Source organism: Carya illinoinensis, chromosome 12 (assembly GCF_018687715.1).
Source record: "Carya illinoinensis cultivar Pawnee chromosome 12, C.illinoinensisPawnee_v1, whole genome shotgun sequence".
Lineage (NCBI taxonomy): Eukaryota > Viridiplantae > Streptophyta > Magnoliopsida > Fagales > Juglandaceae > Carya > Carya illinoinensis.
The window spans coordinates 1,876,384-1,902,500 of record NC_056763.1 but is presented as its reverse complement, the minus strand read 5'-3'; the positions used below and the strand labels follow the sequence as shown (position 1 = coordinate 1,902,500).

At 34.9% G+C, this 26,117-nt stretch overlaps 1 protein-coding gene and 1 long non-coding RNA gene across 6 annotated transcripts; one reads left to right on the top strand and one right to left on the bottom strand.

Annotated features, from left to right (window-relative positions):
• The first annotated feature begins 3,842 nt into the window (after nt 1-3,842).
• Nucleotides 3,843-10,270, top strand: LOC122289539 (xanthoxin dehydrogenase-like). Of its 5 annotated transcripts, XM_043096639.1 has the most exons (5): nt 3,843-4,047; nt 4,177-4,281; nt 7,321-7,363; nt 8,085-8,209; nt 9,235-10,270. In XM_043096639.1, the coding sequence occupies exons 4-5, from the start codon at nt 8,163-8,165 to the stop codon at nt 10,031-10,033; spliced, it is 846 nt and encodes a 281-aa protein (XP_042952573.1). In that variant the 5' UTR covers nt 3,843-4,047; nt 4,177-4,281; nt 7,321-7,363; nt 8,085-8,162; the 3' UTR covers nt 10,034-10,270. The 5 variants fall into 5 exon arrangements, with proteins under 5 accessions (XP_042952573.1, XP_042952572.1, XP_042952575.1 ...); XM_043096638.1 differs by lacking the exon at nt 4,177-4,281; XM_043096641.1 differs by lacking the exon at nt 3,843-4,047 and having other exon boundaries at nt 4,085-4,281.
• A 3,230-nt stretch (nt 10,271-13,500) lies between these two features.
• Nucleotides 13,501-16,100, bottom strand: LOC122290254. The gene is made up of 2 exons (XR_006236340.1): nt 15,493-16,100; nt 13,501-14,031 (listed from the first exon to the last, which is right to left on the bottom strand). It is a non-coding gene; the product is annotated as an uncharacterized LOC122290254 (long non-coding RNA).
• Between the last annotated feature and the right edge of the window lie 10,017 nt (nt 16,101-26,117).

The following is a 26,117-nucleotide window of genomic DNA, read 5'->3' as shown; positions in this document are numbered from 1 at the left end:
TTGGTTGTTCTACTTTTATCTGAGTTTGCAGGTGGTTTGAGGTTAAATTGACTATATCACACACACACTCAAGGTCTTAGCTTTAGGTTGAAGTAAACGCCTAACTCTTGCTTGACAAATTGCAAAATTTTTGATTGATTTTCTTGCTATCTTTGATGTTAAAAGAGTAAGATACTAGAGATGAAATCTAAATTCATAAAAGCTTGGTGAGTGATGATACTTCTCTTTGGGGTCGAGTTGATATTGCCTAAACTATCATTTGTTTTTCTTTTTGTTTGAGGACAAACAAAGTTGTAAGTTTGGGGGTATTTGATGGCTTGCAAAATTTCATATTGCAGATTTTACAAGTTCGCTCGAGCGGAGGCTTTTGGCCGCTCGAGCGAATTCAGGCAGATTCAAACGCTCGACTGCCGCTCGACAGGGAGCTCGAGCAGGTTGCTGAAAAACGAAGATCGCTCGAGCGGAGACATTGGCCGCTCGAGCGAAATCAGGCAGAGTCGAACGCTCGATGTGCGCTCGATAGGCCGCTCGAGCGAAATCAGGCAGAGTCGAACGCTCGATGTGCGCTCGATAGGACGCTCGAGCGAAATCAGGCAGAGTCGAACGCTCGACGCGCGCTCGACACCCCGCTCGAGCGAACATCGTATTTTGACAGATTTTAGGTTTTCCGCCGTGGGACCATATAAAAGGCCATTCTTCACTCTAGAGCCGCGGTTTTTGACTGGAGAACACTCTTTGGGAGAGAAAAACATAACTAGAGGGATTCAAATCATTTGTTTTGGAGACGGAATTCCAATTTATTGCACGTACGTTGGATTCATACACGAGCACGGACGGGAGAAAGGCGTTGAATCGTTCCCTTGAGCTTTTGACGACCAGTTGAGGCTGCAAGGAGGATTTTTCAGTGTTTATTTTCTTCTTCCATTCTTCTCAGAACAATTATGGTGAATTCGTTTATGTTGAATTCCAATTCTAGCATGAGCTAAATTTTCTTCTTTCTAGGAAAACGATGTAACCTAATTCCGAACTATGCTTGTTTGTCCATGCTAATTTAATGCAATTCTCTATTTGTTTATCTGATTTATTCTGAGTTTAATGCTTCTAATTAACTGGCCATTGATTAGATGATTATTAATCTTGTGATTTGCTATCGAAAGAGGGAATCATAGGGTAGATCTTGGATATTTCAGCATAGGTAAGTATAGAGATCGAAAGACTTGTATGAACCTGTGTAGTAATTAAATCATTGGTCTTATTGCGTTCTTGATTATTTAATTTGCATACTCTTGTGTGAATTGATAAACTAGAATCACTTCTAATTGACTATCGAAAGAGGCTTTTGGATGAATTAGAGTTTTGCTAATAGACAAAAGAGGTTTAAGTTAAATTAGCTGGATGAGAAAAGCATAGTGAAGAATTATGGTGAAATCGATTTCCTAGAAGGTTTCTTCCCCATTGAATTTGATCTTTGAAAGTCAGTTTTATTTTCTTTGCTTATTTCTCTTTGAGTTGATCTAAGTTTATTTGCAACTACAAAAACCTTAGCGATTCCTCTAGATAAAATTGAGATTAGTAAAATTTTGGTATTTGGCAAGAGTAAGGTACCAATCCCTGAGGACGATACTCTACTTATTACTTTACTATAAAACTACGATACTGTGCACTTGCAGTTTTGCACCGGTCAATGATAACACATAATTCGATACTATAATATAAGTCTGGTATAAAAACAAATTAGATATTAGTATAAGAGTACATTAGTAGTGATTGATTTAGTTTATTTTTTTATTTTTTTGAAAATTTGATACTTGAGAGCATATAAAAAATCTTTTTTAAATAGGCTAAATATGAAACAAAAAAGAAGAAGAAACTAAAGTTGAAACTCCAAATCCGACACTGCTCGAACAAGTTAGAGTCGGAGTCGAATTGAAGCTTATACAAGTCGGAGTTAGAGTCGGATTCGGATTGAAGCCTACACAAGTTGAAGTTGTAGTCAAATTGAAGAGAATCTTACTCCAACTAAGTTAGTACCCACCCCTAACTTTCTCCTCTAATGCTATCTCATCTTAGTCCACGCCTTTACTCTTCATTTACATTTAGGTTTCTATTTGAAGTATTTTCTTGGCTCTCATATAGCAACCTAAACATTTTCTTATTTACTTTAATATTAGTATTAGTTTATTGGTTCCCTATTTTTGTAGTTCCTATAATTATGTAACAAACCGCCTCTTTAGGATGACGCTAATCTTAGAAAATAGAAAATTTCTTCTTGATGAAGCACCGGGCATAAAAGATTTTCTTCTTGAGTCAGCTTTCTCGTCCTACGGCTTCAAATCTCAACTTAAATATTTCTTGAAAAAGTCACATATTAAAACAAAAATAAGTCGTATATTAAAAAAAAAAAAAACGTAGATTTACAGTCTAGAAAGACTAATTGATAAATTTTTATTAAGTATAGGCAATATATGAAATCAATTCAAGCAAAAGACAACAACTAACCTTTTGACAGAATTAGAAGATTTGCATTTTTATGACAATGAATTTACGAAGAACATTATAAAGAGAATTAGAAAATGTGAGAAAAGAAAAGAGAGTGTATATCATAATGCAATATCAAGTTATATTTCTATAAATTCCACAATTTAATATAATATTTATTTTATATATCCTATTATATCAAAGATAAAAGGCCAACGTAGAAGTGACTCTTGTTCATGAAATATGAGTGTGTGAATTTGCTAAAGATGTGTGGAGTAATTGTTCAAAAAGGCTCCAAAAGAGTCACTTCTCTCACAGGAATTTGCTGGAACTGTTAGAGGCAATGTCAAGCTCTATCAATATTGAACTGATGCAGGAATTTGCAGTGGTAGTCAGTAAGATTTGGTTGAGAATGAAATTTAACCATCCCAACAAAGTGGTGAGGGATGCTCAACAAACCTTGCATATGCTACATGAAGTGGAAGAGCAGAAGACTGATACCTCAGGACTAGGAAGCAGTACTACTGATAAATGGGAACCCTCTCCTTTGAATACTTACAAACTAAATTGGAATGATGCAGTAAATAAAGCTGATCACACCATGATTGGCATAGGGGTTGTTGTTCGAGATTATGAAGGAAATGTTATTGCTACCTTAAGAAAGAACAAGAGCCATTTCCTAAATCCATTGCTAGCTGAAGCTTATGGAGCACTTCAAGCAACAATTTTTAGTCTGGAATTAGAACTGAGAATGGTTATAATTGAAGGTGACTCCCTTGAAATCATTAAAGTTTTGAAGAATGAAGATAGTGCTTGGAATAATGCAGGAATGTTTGTGACTGAAGCAAAAGAAATTCTAAGGAATTTTGTCAAGTGGGAGGTTCTTCATGTTAGAAGAAATATGAATGTAATAGCACGTATCTTGGCAAAAGAAGCATTAACCATTTCTGATGTAATTGTTACTATGGAATGGATGTAATAAGAAAATACAACGGATGTAAGAAGCTGTTGTGTTGAATGAATGTGATAAGGGATGTAAAGGAAGCTGCTGTGAGGAATGTAAAGTGTAGGCACACAAGGTGTTCGAAGAAACTAACAAACTTTCAGGTTTGATAACTTGACACGTGTAAAATAAAAGCTACCTCGCTGCCCACTAACGTAAAATCTCACAGACAATAATTATAATCACTACTAATTATTTCTATAATTGAATGACCGTCACATCAATTCAGCTAAACTCCCCGTTTCGCTTTTCTTCTCATACGGGGCGCTTCATCATCTTCTCAATGCACTGGCCAAATGTAATGCAAGTCTGTAATTTGGCTATATGTGAATAAAAACGTCTATATTAAACTAGCCATATAAGCTACAGTAAAATAGGGATCTCCCATTGCTGGCGAGGTTCATCTGATTATTTCTCTCTTTTCAGCAACGGCGCTCTCTCTCTTTCCCTCGTTCTTTACTCTTCAGAACCCCTTCCCTCGTCACCCTCATCCCTCCCTCGTTCAACCCTCTTCTCTCACGTGAACTGGTTGGATTCTCCCGGCTTCTTCCAGGCCAAGCCAAAAGGTAAATCTTCCTCGCTCTTCTCTCCCTCTTCTCTGTACATTTTCTCTGAGTCTCTCATCTCCCTTTTCTCTCATTTTTTGTTTCGGTTCTGATATACTCCCAAAAATCTCTCATTTTCTCTTCGATAAGCGGTTAAACGGAGTTTTCGTGGTGGCTCTGCCACTCTCGTAGTGTCTTCTCTCAAAAAGCCCTAGCGACACGACCAAGCTCGCCAGATCCATCCTTCCTTTCTCAGTACGCAACTCCTCTTCCATTTTCCCTTCTCGGATAGGCAAACTGGTTTATTTTTTTTTCCTACCCTTATGTACATTTTACTCACTGAAACTGAACTTCACCACCACAATTTATTCCCTCTGTTTTCTCTGCGAGTTTTATATCTCTGCGATCTCGTCGCTCTCATCTCTCAGTTATGTGATATATGAAAATATGTGTGTCATTATCTGGAAATGATGCATTATCTATGTTAAATTCTCAATGCTGAATGATGGAAGGATTTTGTTCTCCTACGGCGCTGAAATTAGAACATTTCTTCAAGTTGTGTTTTGCATGATTGTTAAGTGGCTATATTGTTGTTTTCCATAATTTATAGGAATTTAGGATTTTTCAATCGCACGTGTGTATACTGTGTGGATCAGTGCATCCATTATTGAAAAAGTTTGACTAAATTTCACATTCTGCAGTTGAAATGGCATTTCTATTGCATTGAATAATTATCCTTTTGAATTCAAATTGAACATAGTGGCTGTAGTGGAGGACATTAATTGACAGTTTGTATTGTATGGTGGGAACAGGCTAGGCCATTGCCAATGCTCTAATAAGTCCAAAATGGATAAGTATATCCATTTGCAGCCACTGCCTTCATTTTCACTGTTCAATTTAGGAAAAAAAAAAATGGATAACATCAATATGTAAATCAATGGAATCTGTGGATGAAAGAGCCTTAATCCAAATAGGGACCCTCCATGGCATCATTTCTTGTTCAAGCCCTTCAACTGCTTCACTTCTTCGAACTCAACTCAGATCACTTCCCTTCTTCTATCTCTGCACTGCTTTGTTCTTCTAGGGTTTCCCTTGCCGCCGTTGGATCTCTATCACCATCTCTCTCTCTCTCTCTCACGCTCAAACGCTAACTCAAATTCTGAGCAGACATTGCCGTTGTTTGTCACAGAGAAAATCGCCGATATGGTTCTCTCTCTCTCTGTAATTTTGAATCAGGTTCTGTGGTTTGGTTCTGATTGGTGCATGTTCGCTCTTTTGAGTCTTTTTATCTTTTGGTTATTGAATATTGTCTTTGCATGCTGATTAGTGAGATTTTGCATATTATGTTTTGTGGGGTTTTGTTTGATTTTGTATTTTCTGGGATTTTTTTAAGATTTGTTATCCATTTTGAAAATCGGTTGCTTGATTTCTGGGTATGATGATAAATGATTTTCTGGGTGTTGGTCTTATTGATTGTTTGAGAAGTATTGTATGGATCCTCACTTCTCGTGTATAGTTTGGACTTGGATCTACCGTGTTTTGATTTCGAGCGGAGTTTTAGAGCCACAGATCAGCAGAACACCCAATCTTGCATTGCATCACATGTGTACTTTCACTGCCTTTTAAACACCTGTGTTAAGAACCCGCTAGTAATGGATGTTGTAAATGTAGTAATAAGGAAACCAATGAATGTAAATGGAGGATTCTGTAATGAAGGGAAAGTAATACACAGAAGGTGTTTGATAAAATTTCTCAAAGTGTCATATGTAGATTGAAAAGGAAGGCTTCAAGGGCTTCCAACCTCCTTACAGCAGATCAATCTTTACAATCTTCCAGAATGCTCCTCTCTTCCCTTGATTCCCCTTTTAAAAATGGGCCCAGCATCCCCGTAACAAACCCAAAACAGAAAAGTACAAAGTATAAAATGACGGAAGGAAAAACCATACAAAAATGATACACATAAACTGTAAAACTTGTAAAACGCACAGCTTTAATTATTCCAAAACGGACAGCTTCAACTCCCATAAAATGCAGCGTCTTCCACATCCATTCAAATGACATCGCCTCCTCTTAACCTTCTACGGTACCATTTCAAGATGCAACTTTAACTCCGTTCCTCCCATTGACACAACACTTCGGCATCTTCACTTTGTAAGCTTGGGTTCCATCGTCCCTTTCCCCTTCTCTAGCTGGGTTCCTAACAACCCACTCTAGCTGCCACTTGCACATTAAGTTTCTTTCATTTTTTTTCTCTGGATGTTGTGACTGTGTTTATTAAACTTTTTTCCCCTTCCTTTTTGGTTTGTTTTGTTTTGGTTTGGATGCTTTATAATTTTTTTTAAAACAATAATATATCTTTTATCATTTGTTGACAATTTATCAAATGTTCACTTAACAGATATATGAATTTTAATAAATCACGAGATATGATAATTAGAAAGAAGGTAAATATATAGCATTAGTCTATATAATATATATTCTCATCCCATTTAATTGATGGGATACGTACGCACCTTCAATCAACAATAATTTAGTTTTTGTCAAAGTGCTGGCATTGACAATGAATGCACTTATCAAGAAAAAGCTTGTCTTTATTTTTTCAACCATCAAAGATTGATCATGAGGATCAATAGCTAGGCATCGATCCACTCCATTGATGCTGAGTACTGTTGCGTGTTCCAACCCAGACCATTGATGCTGAGTACAATTTTTTTTTTCCTTGCTATTCATCGCTCTGAATATTGTTGTATGTCAAGAATCTAAAATTTGCTGTTTCTCCACTGCGTTCATAATAAGTTGCTTAGGTCAATCACTTTCCAATCTCATTATCTTACAAAAAAATAAGAATTATTTTTTTAATGTTTGATAATTAGTTACTCTGCTTTGCCTGTTTGAGGGGTTGGGAGATGGGGAAGATTTGTACCAAATTGTGTAGGGCCTGTTGCTTTGATTTTATGTTTAAGTCCAGCAATTACATTGCTGGATTTTTTTGTGAACTCGTTGTATTTTGATCTAAGCCACTGAAGGTGATCGACACTAGTTATGGATTGAAACTGTAAATCACAGTATTTATTTTGTTATTCCATATTTTGTGTAATATTGTGTACTGGCTGAACTAATTATGAAGCTTTATTTTAAAAGTTTCACATTATCATTATAATACTTGTATCTGCCCTAGCTTAAATTAGAAATGCATACTATTTCCTATTCCAAAATTTCCATAATAATTAGAGTGAAAATATGACACTGTTGGTTTACTGAGTATGCTTGAAGTCTCTTTTATTTCTCTTGCAGGACTGAAAGTGGCATGAGCTTTGGATGGTTCATCTTTAATGCAGTAAAGTTCTTGCATTTCTTCCTTAGTTTTTCTATTCATTTTGAGGATTGAAAGATATTTAATTTCTGCTCACATGTCGACATTGGCTTCAGAGGAAAATCTTTCACAAATGTTCTTTTCAAAGGGATTATTGATAACCAGGGGAGGCATCACAGCAACAAAATAGCTTGGTGGAGAATATTAAATATATGCCATTGGCTTGTATTTTGTTCTTGCATTTATTTTCTCACCATTATTTATATTTTTTTCTTGTAAAAATTTGAATTGGTTATAAAGATTTTTAAAAAAAGAAAATCTAAAAAAAAAAAAGAAACACAAAAGAACTATACAGAAAGATATTTAAAAAAGGGTATGTAAAAACTTTTAAAACATTTGTACATGAAAGGCCCAGAAAAAACCCACAATCAAGAATTTTTCACTTGTTTAAAAAAAAAAAAAAACATAAAGACTATAAAAAAAGTCTTTTTAAAAGAGTTAAAAAGATTTTAAAAAAAATAAAAAAACCAGGTACAAAACCTGGATATCCGGTTATAACCTGGCCCAAATCCGGATATTTGCCCTGATTTGGACAGGATTAACCCGAGTGGATACCTGCCTGCTTTTTAAAAGCCGGATTCGGATCCAGATATTCCCGGATATCTGGAATCGGATCTGAATGCACAGCCCTAATCTCAACATCCAAGTTATTCTTCTCCTAATATTTAGTATTTACACTTTACAGAAGCACGAGTATATACGCTCTTCTCTGAATCAGATATTGAAAAAGTGAAGGAAAAAAAAAAAACTCTCCCAGACGATCATGTCTGCTGCCAAATTTGGTGGTGAGTCTTCACTTCCAGGCCAAAGGTAACCAATAAGACATCTTTCTACCTTTCTCTTCTACTTCATTCCATGCGATTTACCATTTTGTCTAAAACGTTCTACATTTTTCTGGATACAATTGATTTTTAGCTCCTTGTTATCTCCTGTTTTGTTCAGTTTCTGACTGAAGCTTTTGGCTTTACCATCAAACTGATTGTGGTTTCATCTCTGTCTGTAGTTTTAGATCTTGATTTATACTTGATTGAATGGTAGAATACTACTTTTCGAAGTTATTCTTTTTTCGCAATATGAGAATTAAATCTCCATTTTGATTTCATATTGGGCTCTACGATTTTTTTTTTTTTTAGTCTGTAAACTGAAGACCGATCGTGTCAACTGATGAACAACTCTCTCTCTCTCTCTCTCTCCTTTTTCTTTAGTCGAAATGCTTAATTTTGTAGCTGAATGTTTTGCGAGTTGAATAAATCTAGATTCTTTATGACTTTGAATGGGCGTATCTATATTCTTTAAATTTACACATGTTTTACAGTGGTTGATGTTTTGGTGTGAACTATTGTTTTATATTACCTCTACTTGTTAATTGGTAGTGAGAAAAGGAATTGCTTCCAAATTCTTTGAAAGCATATTTGTTCAATTGTATTCAGCAATTCCCCTTGCATCTAATTCTGAAAGATCTTCGACAAGTAGTCACCAATTATAATACCAAGTACCAACGCCTTGTCACAAGCTTAACTTTTTTGTATTTGATTTCTCTAACTGAATGATATCCTAAATATGAACGATCTACCCATCTCAGGAAACCAATTTCCCTATGAAAGCCACACTTGTTTTCCGAAATCAAGTGAGTGAAGTAAATTCTCAAAAACAATTGCTTCATTTCAATAATAATGTTTTTGTTGTTCACGTTACGAGGAGTGAGATGATTCTGAGTCTTAACTCAGATCGGAAGCTCCATCAGTGGTCTTAATAGTTAATCTCTTAATAGATTCTAACATATTACATTAGATTCCTTGTAGGATATAATACCTTCATTGTGTTTTCCCCCTCAGATTATTGGGGAAAGTGGCATTGATCACAGGAGGAGCCACTGGTATTGGAGAGAGCATTGCGCGCCTATTCCACAAAAATGGTGCAAAAGTTTGTATAGTTGACTTACAGGACAACCTTGGCCAGCATGTCTGTGATACCCTTGGTGGTGAACCAAACTCTTGTTATTTCCATTGTGATGTTACCAAAGAAGATGATGTTTGTCGTGCAGTTGACTTCACTGTCAGTAAATTTGGTACACTTGACATCATGGTCAATAATGCTGGTGTGTCAGGTTCACCGTGTCCCGATATCCGCAGTGCAGACATATTGGAGTTTGAGAAGTTATTTGATATAAACGTGAAGGGAGTATTCCTTGGAATGAAACATGCAGCTCGGATTATGATCCCATTAAAGAAGGGCTCTATAATTTCTGTGTGCAGTGTTGCAAGTGCCATAGGGGGGATCGGTCCACATGCCTACACAGGGTCCAAGCATGCTGTTTTAGGGCTCACCAAGAATGTTGCAGCTGAGCTTGGACTACATGGGATACGTGTCAACTGTGTTTCTCCTTATGCTGTTCTAACAGGCTTGGCTTTAGCTCACTTGCCGGAGGAGGAGAGAACTGAGGATGCCAGGGTAGGTTTTCGTGATTTTGTTGGGAGGAATGCTAACCTGCAGGGAGTAGAATTGACCGCCGATGATGTGGCTAATGCTGTGCTATTCTTAGCAAGCGATGAAGCAAGGTATGTAAGCGGAGACAATCTCATGGTTGATGGGGGCTTCACATGCTCAAATCACTCACTTCGGGTGTTTAGATGAAATGACATTCAAGAGGCTCATGCCTTGTTAGTTGGAGTGGTGTTCACTATGGTCTCTTTAGTGGGCAGGGCTGTCGAGTAGAATGGGTGGGTAAGTTCTTGATAGAATGTTGCTTTTTGTTTATCATGTTTATTAGTTGCAGCTGGATCAAGTCTTCACTGATCAAGCAACTCTTATGCTGTTAACAATTATGATATATTAAGCAACTCTGAAAGATATAAGATTGTTCTTTCTAAATATGCTGTTAACAACAGCTATGTACAGAGAGGTGATAAAAAAAAGTAATGTAATTTTTGTATTCTTTTTAAATTTAGCTAAAACAGTAAAGAATTCCGCTACGGTACCTGCCGTTGGGTACCTTTGGGGAATCGGCCTATATTATTTATTAAAAAAAAAAAAAACGATTTCAGAAACGGAACTCAAACTCATCTAGGCTAGCGCCAAAATCGATCGTGTGACAGTAACCCATCCCAAAAGAATCTTTGCCGTCGTGCCCTTGTACCCCCATCGCAGAAGATCGTCGAGGACCATTCCTCATATTCCTCATAGTTTGCATCTACCTGGCGCTGGGTGCCGTCAAAGAAAAAGCGCCACCCCCCCCCCAAAATCTGCGCCGATGTTCCTCTGTTTTATGCAGTTTTTGTTTCTATTTTTCTATATCTTTAGCTTCTTGTAATGAAATGATACTCCCTTTTTGTAAGTAAAAAGGAAGGAATCCAAGCTTTTGGCCACCGCTTGTGCATAGGAAAAGAAAAGAACACAGAGAGGGAGAATTCCTGCGCATTGTAATATAAATTAGGGCTTTTTGGTTTTTATGATGAAAAAAGGGTAGACCAAGGCTGAGAGTAGTGACTTGCACTGACAATAATGATCATGTTTCATGGCAGAGAAGAATTTGATAAGTATACCATAAAAATTTGGGTATTCAAAATTTATTGATGGAATTCAAATTTGTCTGTATTTTTCTCGTTGTGCATTCTGTCTGGAGTAGTTTGTTCATTCAATGTTGTTTGGAATCATGGTATTTCAAAGCTAGAGTCAGAGGAATGCATGTGTTTCTTCAAGCTAATTGCAGCGAGATCCTGAGTTATAAAAACTATGAGGAAAATAACAATGAACCAGAGCTGTGTTCACTTGGCTGTGTTTCTAGGTTTACAAGAACCTTTCATTGTTTTTGCCAAAAATGATTTTGTTGCTTAATGGAAGTATAGTTCAGTTTTGTTTATTTTAGAGTTTTTTATTCAGGATGTAATACTTGTAAGGCCAATTTTAATTCCTCCTGTGGAATTATGTAGTACGTCTCCTCTTAGCATGGGAAAACGGGAAGATCACTCATCTCCACTAGTACCATCTAGCTCAAATCCCCCAACCGCAGTATGTTATATTTTTTAAAAATTTGTAGGACTGTGTTGAGTTGATATTTATTTCCAAAATACATGAATAACTTGTGTAATAACATGTTTGGGCATACCATCAACTTGTCCAAACTTTGAAAATTACATGCACGGTTACTATGGACCACTTCTTGCGTGGCCATCGGCTTTTCTGCCATATCCAGATGTAGGGGTGTCAAATCGTGTTAACGGGTCGTGTTCGTGTCGTGTTAAAGCATGTATATTATACTATATAGCTCAACCCTAACCCGACCCGTTAAGCTTATCGTGTCAAAATCTCAAACTCTAACACGACCCATTAACACAACGAGTCGTGTCGTATCAACCCGTTTTGACTCATTAGTAAATATTATGAAATAGGTTAACATGATACAATACAACATATTTCAAACTATTTATGTAAATGGATGGAATAGGTCCGAAATTAACCAGTTTGACCTAATTAAATTTAGCATAATTTTATATAAATTTTAAAATTACAATATTTATAAAAACTATAAAACTAACTACAAGTCTAAAATTACAATTCAAACAATAAAAATATAGAAATTAAAATTCTAACAATTTTACTTTTAGGTATAAGGATATAATTGTAATTTTAACTTTCTTAACGTGTCATAACGGGTTATAACGTGTCATAATGGGTTGACCCGTTATCAACCTGTTAAGGAATCGTGTCTTAACAGGTCAACCCGTTTTGACCCTAACCCGTTAAGACTAAACCCTAACCCGCTATTATCGTGTCGTATTCGTGTTGGGTTAACGGGTCGTGTAACAAGTTGCCACCCCTATCCAGATTGCAGCCAATATCCAAGTAACATTCAAGTGGTAATGTAACTATGTTATTGTAATTTTGGTTTTATAAGTTTTTTTTTTTTTTTTAGAGTCTAATGTCATTGATTTTTTATTTTTTTAGCATAAAGCTAGTTAACCGACTTCTCTCATGACTACAAGCTTCGCTACGAGCAAAAGAGTTGATATAAAGGAACCACCCAATTGTAGGGAATCTGATATTTCATGTACCTCTTCTAGAGTTGAAGAAAGTAAAGAATATAGACCATATTCACGGGAAATTGAGGATGGCATTGCCGAGACACCTTAGTTAAAGGATGAAGTTGGTGCTAATACAATTGAGGAGCTAAAGTTGGGAATGGAGTTTAACTCTTTAGAATAATTAATGAGTTATTATAAGACGTATGTTAAGAAATGCGACTTTGGAGTGATGACAAGAATGACTGAGAAGGGAGATGATGAAACTGTTCGATATATCACCCTTGATTGTGCCCGTGGTGGTAAGGCCCAGAATAAGACGTTGAATGTCGCCAAACCATGTCTGATAGGAAAGATAGAATATAAGACAAAAATTAATGTCTTAAAAGTTGATAGAAAGTTTCGGTTGACAATAGTTCATAATATTCATAACCACGGTCTCAATCCAAATAAATCTCACTTCTTTTAATGTAATAGAGAAGTGAGTGATTCCGTAAAAAGAGTCATAGATACAAACGATTTGGTTGGCATCTGAATGAATAAGCGTTTCGGATCTCTCATCGTTGACACTAGTGGATTTGAGAATCTCCTAGTTTTGGAGAATAATTATCGTAATTATATCGACCAAGCAAGACATCTACGACTTGAGAAAGGTGGTGCTGGAGTACTTTGAGAATATTTTTGTAGGATGCATTACAAAAATCCCGATTTCTTTGCACTAATGGATTATTTTACTTTGCCAGATTTGTTTATTGGAGTTAATTGAACTTGTAAATGTTATACTCGATCGTGTGACAATCTATGAGGGATGTAATCACATTTCAAGTCGATTATTTAGTTGAAAGCTATTATTCATGTAACCTTCTCTTGCACTTGGTGAATTGAAAGATAGTGATTTATTATTACACATTCTCACAGATTGCTTATTTAGTTACAGAAAAGAAGAGAAAAAAAAAAAAAAAAGCATAAAATCCTTTTTCTTCCACAAGTCATTAAAATGGGACCTGGATGGCTATATCAAGTCTATTTTGGCTCCCACCTTTCACTAAGCTAGTGACTTTAGAGAAGTTTAGTCATTTCAAATTTAATAAAATAAAAAACTCTTCCATTTATATGGGGAACCCATTCCACATTGATACAAACTGAAAATAAAAAAGAAGTTCCGACTAACACAAAAAATATTCTGAGTATCTTAAACCACACATTCAGACTAAGTTGTAACATCACCAACAATAGCAAACAACTTAGATACACATAGAAACTAACTTCTAACACCCACTGAAATCACTTATATACTACCAAGTAACATGGTATGACAAATGCAAAAGTCCAATACACTCAGAGTAGTGTGTGTAAACTTCTTATTTCAGCTTCATGTACAACAAGCACTAACTCCTTGTTCAGAACCTCCTCATTTCTATTGGACAGCACCATCACTCTCATCTCGATCTCATCCGCTCTCTTACAGAGATCAATCTTGCTCTTTTCGATATCGTCGAGTATCTTCTCCAGCTCTTTCTTGGTTCTTAACAGTTCATTGTGAGTTTCTCGAAGATCAGACATTCTGTATTGATCCTCCTCTGCCCACTTGAAATACTTGCAATATGGTAATCCCTAATCATTTCATTCATATTTTGGAAAAATGCACATAATATTAATAATTTTATTAAACATGAATGTAGTTACCTCTGTGTTATACTTTAGACACCCTAAGAAGGGCCATCCTGGATTTCTTATAGTAAATGAGTATCTCAGTTGGGCTTTAACATCACAAAAGCGGAATAGTTGACCTAGAGTTCGTTTAGCAAAAGATGAAGAAGACGTTGTGGTGGATGATGGCATATTCTTAAATTAATCCAATGCCACAAAAAATCATTTAAAAAAAAAAAATAGAACTACCAGATGAATAGTGGTTTTGGATTCAAAGATGAGATGAGATGATTTTAAATGAATTAAATAAAATATTATTATTATTTTTTTGAATTTGAAAAAGATAAATTGGGATTTGAAAATTTTGAATTATTTATTATATTTTGTGTGAGAATTTGAAAAAGTTGTAATATAAGATGAGATGAGTTGAGAAGGTTTTTGAATCCAAACGAGAATCAAAGTTGGATGCTAGAACTCCTTTTGATTATACATAACTCAATATAATTGGAAATAATCCTATAATAAACATAAGTATGTGATATCATCATCTTTCTCAGATCATACTAACTATATATAAAATAAGGAAAAAAAATCATGATGATTATAAATGTAAATCTACGGAATGTAAATCAGAAGTTCAAATAGTTTGTAATCATTCTAAGAAAGTCATTTTATTTGGAGTATGACCAGGAGAGAATCATCATGATGGACTGTCATTTTAGTTGCTTGCTACCATTAATGTTCACTTTCATGAAATAGGAAAATAAAGCCTGAATCATACATATATTGGACAAATTGAATATTGTGGCTATCATGGATTGACAGCAAAGGGAAGCTCGAAACAGACTCCCTAACACTATGAAAAGTGAAAGCTCTGAGGCATTTCATCGAATACTTCTTATGCACTATGTTTATACTGGAATGTGCAATGTGTATTAAACTGGACAAGATAATGCAATGTGTATTAAACTGGACAAGATAATGCAATGTGTATTAAACTGTAATTAGACTGAACTCAACAAGATATGCAACGTGTATTAATACTGGAAAGCACTTTGTTTATGCACTCAACAAGATATGCAATGTGTATTAAACTGGAATTCGATTGAACATTAAACGATATCGTCAATAACATATTTCCTCAATTTCCTAAAGCAAAACAAAGAGGAACAGACAAAAGACAACTATTATTAAATTTAATTTCAAAATTAAAACAAGAAGAAGAAGAAAAAAAAAATTGAGATTACATAAGGATAGTTAGGGTTAGTAGGGTTTCCAAATTTTGAAATCAAGTGCAATTTCGATTCGGTAATTTTGGGAATTTCAAAATCGTCGGTTGAAGAAACACTACCAATGGGATATTTCGAATCGGTTTAGGGCATGCGAAGAAGAAGATGAGATCGAGAAGATGAGAAGAACCTGTACCTCCCTTCGTGTTTTGTCTTCTTGGTCATCGGTGGGGTAGCTTGTTTGAGCAGAAGAAGATGAGAAGCACTGCTACCTCCCTTCGTGTTTCATCTTCGTTGTCGTTGGTGGGGCAGCTTGCTGCGTTCTATGCTCTGTTTTTTCTTCGTGCTTGTCGGGGGCGTTCTGTGGGGTTCCTTCGAATTTCAGAAACCAAAAATCAAATGCAACATTTTACTATTGTACACGTGGATGCTTGGGTACATGAGATTTTCCCAACCCCATGTGCAAGTAGATATTTTAAACAGGATCCCCAATGATGAAATAATGGCTAGAACACTTAAGGGAATGCTGCATAAATGGAAGCCATCAATCTAATCTCTCTAATCATGCTCATTAATTTGCTCAATAAAAGTCGGTATGATTGACAAACTTACCTTGTTCCAAATCCTTGTTCTTTGACATTTGTGTCCTAAATCCAAGCACAAAAATGCCATATTTGGTGATTAGTGGATAAGCTAGCCTGGAAGGTACCCACTTGCATCATGTTCTCATAAGTCATAATTGTGACTATAAAACTTGTACCAAATTCAACTACATAAGTGTATATTGCTCATTAATTTTCAGTAAAGAAAACTACTTTTTATTATATGTTGGTGCAAAGAAGTTTGTTGGTCATTCCTGAATTCTTTTTTTCTTTTTCTTTTTTTAAATAGACTTCAATTCATGAATGAATGAAGAAAGTTACAGTTATGATCAATAAGTCCAAGTAACAAGTCTCGATTATAAACTAACTATTCATCGATTATAAGCTCCCCTGCACACAACTTTCATTGTGCCGGATAATGTCTAAAAACTTCAAAAACCCTCTAATGAAAAAGTCCTTCTGAGATGCGAGATTCTGTAAAAACAGAGGTACCCATCTCGACTTATCTGTGAAAAACAACTAATTTCACCCCCACCCTCCAAAGGAGGAGGGGCATTTTCCACCCTCACCCTCGAAAGAAAGATAGGGACTCACTATCCTCATCTTCCAAAAGAGGAAAGGGAATTGTCTATTTCAATTTATTCTCATTAACCTAATAGACATAACAAAAAAATAAAACACCACTGACATAACCCTAACTGAAAAACAAAAAAGAAAAAAGCATTGTGCTCTCCACTGTCTGCCCACGTCATACGCCTATCCACTGTTTGCACAGGTATGTTGCATACCGCTCCATCACGAAGCTCACACAGGCAACCCAAAGTCCCTGCCTCATGAAGCCCACAACGCAGCAAGCTACTCACCGATGAGCATCCCCCCTCGTCCCAGTCCACGTCTACAGCTCTGTTACCATCAGCCTCTCCCATTTTTGATAACTCCAAGCGAGACATCCTTTGCTTTGGGCTGGCAGAGACGAACCAAGGGCCATCAAAGACCTCTGTTCTTTAAACGACCATGCACATAGCCACCAAGAGGCTTATTTACAGACACCATAACCATAAAAACAAAGCTAACAAAAATGAAAAAAACAACCAAGAAACCGTCAAACACTGTATCACCTGTACTCCGACCACCATCCATGGGAATATCCACCATGAGCTACGGCTGGGCTCCACCCTAGAAAATGCATTATCCCCTTCATACAGCTTGGCATGCATCCCGAAAGAACCTCTATGTTTTCCATGGATAAAACAGAGTTCCTTAACCCCGCGGGAGAGCATCCCAAACCAGCATGCAATCCTCTGTCTCCAAGAGCAAGACGCCCTGACCTCGCTCATACCCTAAACCCTCCGAGATGTCCCCTCAGAAGACCATAAAAAACGGTCAGGAACTTCGGCCATATGAAGCCGAGATCCTCCACCTCCAACGTGCAATATCTCTCCGCCCAGTTGGATTATTTGTTATGGTAGAGGACTCTGGACCAAGCCTAGTGATGGCCTTTCAACCCACCAAAATCTTAGCCAAACGGCTTTTATTACCAAAAGAAAAAGAAGGTAGCACAAGACGAAAACGTAAATAACGGGAAAAAGAAAAAGGGCGAGGAGGGAGGAGCCTCCTCCCTCCCTCGGACGGTTTTTTTCGATATTTTACCTAGAGAGAATGGAGAGTTTCTCTCACTAGAGTTTTCTGTAGCAGAGCATCCCTAAGTTCTTATGCTTCAAAGAAAATGCATTTTCCCAATAAGATTTTAATTTATCAAGAAGGAGACGACACTAAGCGGTTTAATGTCGTCCAATAAGCAAGCTAAAATGTTGTCGTCCAACAGTTAAGAAAGACATTCTCATCCTATATAAATGTATCTTTTACTATTAAGTATGTAAAAACAGTAAGGAGATTTGAAGTATCAGTAGCATGTTTCCTTCCGGCACATGGTATAATCATCCCAATGACACATGTTTGGAAATCAACATATCTTTTTGGTTCAATAATTAAATTTATTTTTTTCCATCAATTTAAAATCTTGAAATATATTCTAAATATAGGACCAATTTCTAATGAATATAGAGGACGTAGAAGCAGTCCTTAATTATTAGAGGAAAAATTATACTCAGCAGCTCTTAACTACAGACCTGTTAAGGGAAAAAAGATAAAAAAGATAAAAATAAATAAATAAATAAAGATCCATGTTAGTAAGCGTGTAGTGTAGAACTATTAAGTAGAAGAACTCTTATTCAAGTCACCCATCTAAAAGTAAAATAAAAAAATAAAAAATAAAAAAGGTGGGAAGACACCAAATCCTTTCCCTTATTTGTTCCATGAGGAGGGCTGGCGGGTTCTTACTCGCTTTGCTGCTGGGTTCAAGTTAGTCTCTAGAGTTCAAGATGGCAGTTTGGAAGGAGTCCAATGCAGGTGTCAATGCATTTTTTCAGCATGTCGAGAGTCCAACTATACGATTGAATGTGGCCCACGATAATGGCCTGGAGCGATAATACGGTGCTTGGATGCTCCTCCATGAAATAAATAATAAATAAAACGTATAAAACATAAATAAGGAGAAAGGCGCGGATATTTTTGCGTGGTTCTAAAAGCCTACATCTATTTATGTCCTCACATATCTCTCAATGTAGTAGATGAAATTAATTAGGGTTTTGAGGGAGGTTGAAGAAGACATCTTCCTTCTAGAGAGAAAATTGGTCTATGAGAAGTCATAGAATGTGTCGAGATTTTTAGAGATATTACTTTTTAATTTATAGAGGTTCTTTCTTTCTTTATAGTAGTTGAGTCTTACTTTCTTAGCCACTTTTACATTTTTTGTGTCTGAATCAGGGTTTTTTTTTTTTTTTTTTTTTTTTTTTAACTTCATCTCTTCCTTGACATCTCTTGGCTTTTATCTCTTCATTTATTCTTGATAGTTTATTTTATATCCAACAGGAAGTTTAATGGATGCGGCAACCCTAGAGCTTGAAGAGGAAAATGCAAGTAGCTTGGGCTTATGGTTTCGAGTTTTTGGTGGATTACGGGCCGGTACTTATGAAACTGGGTTGGGTCTATATCTTAGGACTTGGTTTGGCTCATCAGACATCCACATGGGTTGGATCCATTCCTATGGGCATGACCCATAGTTTTAGGGATTATGTCGGATCTATTTTGTGGACTTTTAAGATCCGTTTGGGCTTAATAAGTGGGTTGGACTAATAATAAGTCTTAATGGGCCGGGTTTGGGTCCAAAGTAAGTCAAATTTGTTTAATAAATACTTTTAGGCTTTTAAATAATATTTTGGGCCTATTAAACTTAATTAAAACCTAGTAAAATAATCTTTATTATGATCCTATTAATATATATATATATTGCGCCAAGTTGTTACAAATTACAACATTGAGTTTTTGCACTTCATTCGTTACGATAATTCGCATATTTATTCATATGTTACATTCTCCTTATTATTGAAACAATTATGTATATACAGTCAATTACACATACTCCTTTTGCACTATGTTGATTTGGCAAAACTTAATAGTTATTTTATATTAAGAAAAAAGTGACGCAGCTAATTACGTCGGCTTCTGCATAAAGAAGTATACAAAACTGACTGCACATAAAATTTTTGTTATAAAATAACCAAAAAGTCTTCAATTTTCAAGTTTTAAAGTACTTTCCGAGTTCCACTTCCCAATAACACTTCAATTCCAGTAACCATTTAAGTTATGTTATATGTAGATGCCTTGAAGACATGTGTATGGACCTTTTTTTGACAGCCCATTTTACATATACTCTTATTATTTCATGTTATATATGAAGCGGAAGGACTGCTTTTTTATACTGCATCCATAGTATTACTATATATAATATCGATGAAAGATAAGAAAAAGAAACGGACTAAAATGCATGTCAACTATTTGAGGTAAAGATTTAAAATGTCCTTTAACAATAAAGACTGAGGTTTTGAGGATATTGGTTTCTCTCTTTACAGTCTTGGAAAGAGCCCAAGACTGCAAGAATGGCTAACCCTAAAGCATGAAGCTTAACAACATGTACGTGCTAGCCTTGAGGTTAAAATAGGAAAGAAGGTAAATGCATAAATGAGACTGAATGAGATTACATTATTGAAGTATACGACAGAGATATTGAGAAATCAAAGGGAATGTATTTATACGTATTAATCTGACTAAACGTAACGGGATGCAACTGTAAATGTTATTACATAATTAAAAACCTATATGCGTATATGTTTACCTACAATATGAATTAATTATAGTTATCATTGAAAATGTCCCCAAGAACATTTAAAGTGATTGCTCTGAATACTAAATGATGTGAATCTCAATTGACTCGCTTTGAGACCCAACAACAATATTGGAAAAATAAACCCAAGAAAGCCAATATCAAGTCTATTGGATGGAGGAATCTAGACCCACTGAGAAATCGTTTCAAGAACCTAGATTATATGAAAATCTAGACCCGTTGAAGAATCCGTCTCAAGAACCCAGATTACAAAAAAGGAACACCACAAAAGTTGTGATTTACCTTTGATAAGTTCAAACGTTCAATCAAGAATCAGATGAGATAAACTCAACTCATAATGAATAAAATTCATTAATTTCAATAATGTCTTCCATTCTCAAATGAGGTCACAAGTGGTTTAAATAAACAATCTCCCAAAAACCCAAAGTGAGCCGCGGGTACTGTAGCGTAAATAGTGTCGCGCTATAATAACTTCTAAAACCCTAGTTCACATAAAATAATAATTTTTCAAATAAGCCCTTGGCCAAAATACTATATCTTCCCAAAAACCCGAATGCATTAGAAATAAGATATGTGTGGGCTGACATCCTCAAGCCCACTTATTCTAAACTAATAAAATAAGCTCTTTTAATGAAATAAATAAGTCCAAACCCTTCAATAACAATAGGCCCAAGTCGTGTCTTCTGTAGCGTATATCACATGGATGAAAACTGGATATCCTCCTCTCAAGCACATCTTGAATGTTAAGCTCTTACTAAACACGTCTCAAGTGGATTGCATCATCATCCATGCATAGCTTCCTTGATCTTCCTAACTTTTGATCTTGTAATTGCCCACATTTGAAACTTACAAAAAATCTTTACGACTTGGTCCACCTTGAGACCCATCAGCCTTGGGAGTGGTGAGAGATGACAACTTTATCCCATCTCCGTTGGAGTGTTTGACCACCTCTCATTTCTCCACTTTCCCTTTTACATTTCATATCCACCTCCTGACACCCTCATTTCTATTGTCTCCTCCTTCTCTCACATTCCTATTTCCTCTTTTGCTTGCTAGTGATTATCTTTTGGTGGGCTGGGACCCATTTATCTAGGCCAAGATATTTTATCCCCTTCATTTCCCATACCTTAATTCTAAAGAGCGTTCACTCGGCCTTGTTCTTATTTCACCTTTTTTATAATTCATTTGAGCCCTTTTAAGTTCTTTACTTGGACATGCGCTTGACCCTCTATTCAATTGGAATGCAACACTCATCAGTGATATGAGTATATATATCTAAGTCTGTTTCCGGCCATTGGAAACTCAGTGTAGAAATAACCAAATCAAGCTATCTTTGAAAGTTGTGGGGGGAAAAGGCCAGGGATCTGAGGTACTACCTTAGAGATGTTAGTTTGGCAAATTAATTAAGCATCTACGTGTAGCAGTTGTAGCCAAAGCATGCACGTTCATTCAGCACCATAGAACAAATATGTCATTGCCCCCAGAATTCGATATCCATGATCCACTTAAAGAATTGAAGACCACGAAGCCGAAGACAAGCTTGAAGACCACTAACTAGAGCACCAATGCAAGAAGCGGGAATCCGAAATGCATTCTCTGTTTTGTTCTATTTTTGGTTTTTTTTTTTTTAATAGCCACGTCAACCGAAAATGCATTATGCCATATCAACTGACTCCGCGGTGATTGTACATAGCAAAATTGAAAATTTATATTTTAATAATATTTTAACTTTATAATATTTTTTATTTAATTTTTTCTGTCATTTTCTAAAACTCAATATATACTCAACTCAAACTATATTACTACTATTAACAAAATGAAAAATGTTGGAAACAAGCGTTTGGTTAGGGCTGTACAGGAACCGACCAAACCGGCCGTGAACCGATCAGACCGACGGCCGGAGTACGGAACCGGCCGGAACAGGCAAAGAACCGGTCGGCAGGCGAGACAAATTGAAGAGAAACCGACATCGGCAGTTCGGCACCAGTTTGGCCCCCTGAGAAACCGCTGAACCGACCGATCCGGTTTGTTTATTTTTTTTTTTCAAATATATGGATATAAAACGGCGCCGTTTCACTTAAGTAAGTGAAACGGCGTCGTTTAGAGTATGTATGTTTTAAAAAAAATATAATAGAACGGCACTGTTTGGTTTAAAAGCCAAACGGCACCGTTTCAAAATGATTTCATAACCCCTCCAACCCCTCTTCTTCTTCCCCGCACCTATTCTTCCTCTCTGCGAGTCTGCAACTCGTTCATCACCCATGGCAGACGACGGCACCGGTGTTTATTCTTCTTCCTCAGCTTCTCCTCCTTCACATAAGACGCCGACGGTAGACCGACCACCGCGCCAATGCTAATCGAGACCGATATGATCGGTTCTCCCTCCCCAAACACTCGGTTTGCCAATTTAATAGGGACATTGAAGGGTTCGGTGGTGTCTCGGTTCGGCGCCGAAACCAACGCCGAACCCATCGGTGTACAGCCCTACGTCTGGTGCAACCGGCATGACCACATCATTTAATAAACACCCGTCTGCTTTTTTATTCTTGATGAAACACACTGTTTCATTTCTCTCTTCCTCTCCTCTCTCCCTCTCCATTTCGTTCCCCCTCTCTTACTCTCCATTTCGTTTCCCCCTCACTCCCTTTCCTCTCCCTCTCCCTCTCCCTCTCCCTCTCCCACTCCCCGGCTCCAACCTACCACTTAACGTTTTGTTAGTAATTTAGTATTATAACATTCAATAGATTTGGACTTCATCTCAATCTCTACAACTTTCAAAATTTCATGTTTTTAAGGTATTATTCGCTGCAAATTTAAGTTCCCTTCTACAAAACTCATTTGGCATTTGTGTCGTTGAGCTGCTACTCACCCGAAGAAAGAAAAAAAATCTCGCATTTTGCTTTCCTTCCGGCATTAATTTTCTTTTTGCTTTTTTCTTTCTTTCTTTCCTTTTTCCTTTTTTTTTATTTTTTTTATTTTTTTATTTTTTTTGCCTTCCATGTAAGCTCCCACCTACCATGCCATTTATACACAGAAAAACTGTTACAAAATTTTCATTTCATCTGCCAAAACCTAATTGCATCATTTTATCCTATTTCTATGCCTCTAACAATTCAATGGAGTACACATATGCATGCAGGCCTACCGTTAACAACCCTGGATAGTCATATGTTTTTTTCTTTTTTTTTTTTTAATTTAATTTAAATAATATTGTTTTATATAAAAATTCAGAAATTCATTTTTAAACATATTTTAAAGGTGAGAACAACATTTACCATTTTTTTAACTTTTAAAAATATTTCTCAAAACTTGATTATTTCTTTTACACTAATATTTTTGTACGTGGGTTTTAAATATTTTTTAAAAAAAAAATATGCAAAATTTACAAAATTCAATACTGCAAATATCATTTTTGTTTATTTTATTGTACGATTTGAGTGTCACAATTTAATTCAATACTCAATGTGTTCGACCTAAAAGGAAAAAAAAATTAATAATACATACACAATATTTTCTATAACTATTTTACAATTTAGTATATGTTAAAAGGTACAGTAAAATTCACAATTTTAACTAAATAAAAAAATCAAAATTAAATTAAAAAAACTTAATAACTTTTTATGAAATAAACCTATCATGCATATTGATGGATTTCAATTGTGAAATGGGTTGTTGAATAATAGTATATTTTTGTGTAGATCTTTTCTGATAAGTTTAATGTTGTGATTAATTGATTAAGCATATATAAAAATATATATATATATATATATATTTATTCTATCATAATAAGTGTCTATACCATATGAACAGTAATGAAAAATAATTTTCTTGTTTTTATTGTATAGTTACGTTTTTGCTTCTGAGTTACTTTTACTTTTACATATTTGCCCCTTGATCTTCTAATACCACAAGTATTAATTGCTAATTAAAAGACATGCATGCAAAGCATAGGAATTAATTTATAAGCACAAAGATCGTATGATCAAGATGTGCTAACGGATATTTTTATTTTTCTATATATATATATATATAAATTTGTAAAAAGAAAGGAAAAAAAAACAAACAGACTAAAGAAAGAAAACGAGAGGAAAAAAAAAATCCGAATGTATGTTGTACCTACATGTATATATAATGTTGTATATTTGATTTTAAACTAAAATATAATTTAACTACAAGTATATATTAACCATTATGACATCTGACCAGAATATACCTATTGAAATATATTATACTTTCTAACTTATTATTATCTAAATATATTTCTTAAAATTTACTCTTTTTTTGCATTAAATTGTGCATTAATTAATTTTTTTTATAAAATATTATATATATTTTTTTATTAAAAATCTTATCTCACCTAATTAATAAACGTTCTTCTGACCTAGTACATAGAAAAACTAATACAAAATTTTCATTTCATCTGCCACCTAGTACATAGAAAAACTATTACAAAATTTTCATTTCATCTGCCAAAACCTAATTGCATCATTTTATCCTAATTCTATGCATCTCTAACAATTAAATGGAGTACACATATGCATGCAGGCCTACCGTTAACAACCCTGGATAGTCATATGTTTTTTTTTTTTTTAATTTAATTTAAATAATATTGTTTTATATAAAAATTCAGAAATTCATTTTTAAACATATTTTAAAGGTGAGACCAACATTTACACTTGAACAAACCAATAAAAATTTATGTTTCTTTACCATTAATAACAAAACTTCCCAATTTTTCCTATTCAAGCATACACTGATGGACTTGCCAACTATATATGGAGCAGCTACTCATATTTCCTTTAATTTTTTTAATTAGTTTTATGCTAAAGAGTTCTGATTTCCGCAATTTGATTTGGTTTTTATTTCCACTTTCTTTTTTATTCAACCTAAAAAGAAAAATCACATGATTTTAATATTACAGTACTATCTAGGCTTCTTTTTTGAGTTTTGCTATTTATCATCCTTATACACCACACAAAATATTTATTTTTATTTTTATTTTTATTATTCTTTTTAAACTAATTAAATACTTCTACTCATTAAACATATACCGTACATTTAATAAAATATATATATATATATAAATTATGTGTAATGTGATAACAATGAGTAAAAGTTTTCTTCTTTTTTAGTTTTTACTATAAGATTGGTTGAGAATTTTTACAATTTTATATTCCACCTCCCAAATCAAATAAATTATTATTAAAATTAAGATGGAAAATGCAGTCAACCCACTATTTTGCCCCGATTTGACCACTTTTTTTTTTTTTTTGTCAGTTTTCTTTCTATTTTCTTTATTACTTTTCAAGCTGTTCATTTTTTTAATTTATTTTTATTTATAAAAAATCTTTAAAGTGAAAAATAAATAAATAATATGTTGTAAAAGTGACGTATCTCAACTTGTTTTTACAAAAAGTAATATTATATATAGTTGTGAGTGTGCAAATGCCGGATATTTATTTTAAAAAGAGAATTGCTACAGATACAAAATGATTACACAAAATTACATCTACAAATTGACGTGGTTTTACATGATTCGTTAAATTTACTTTATACGAAAAATAACTTTACAATCTGACGTACTGCATCAAATTACATCACTTTGTGGATTCACTTTTGTGTAATCCGTTTGTGGATAAAGTATTTCTCTTTTGAAAAAGAGTAAGGTCTAGTATTAAAAAAATTAATTTTTTCATGTAAATCTCGTATTTATTTACTTATTTTAAAATGATTGTATAGTGTTGTCCAGATGACTAACACAAGAGAGGGTAAATTGAGTTGTATTAAAAAAATAAAAATTATAAATCAAATATATATAATATAAAATATAAACAAAATATGAAATAGCAATAAATATAAAGAGTAAGGGTAAGAGAGAAGCAAACTCAATATGTTAACGAGGTTCGGCCCCACGCTTACGTCCTCGCCTCAAGCTACCCCTTGAGGATTTTCAAATTCACTATTCAACCTCCTTCA

Coding starts and splice junctions, on each gene's coding strand:
- LOC122289539 (XM_043096638.1), top strand. CDS start 8,163: ATGTCTGCTGCCAAATTTGGTGGTGAGTCTTCACTTCCAGGCCAAAG. Junction 8,210..9,234: donor TCTTCACTTCCAGGCCAAAG/GTAACCAATAAG, acceptor TTTCCCCCTCAG/ATTATTGGGGAAAGTGGCAT.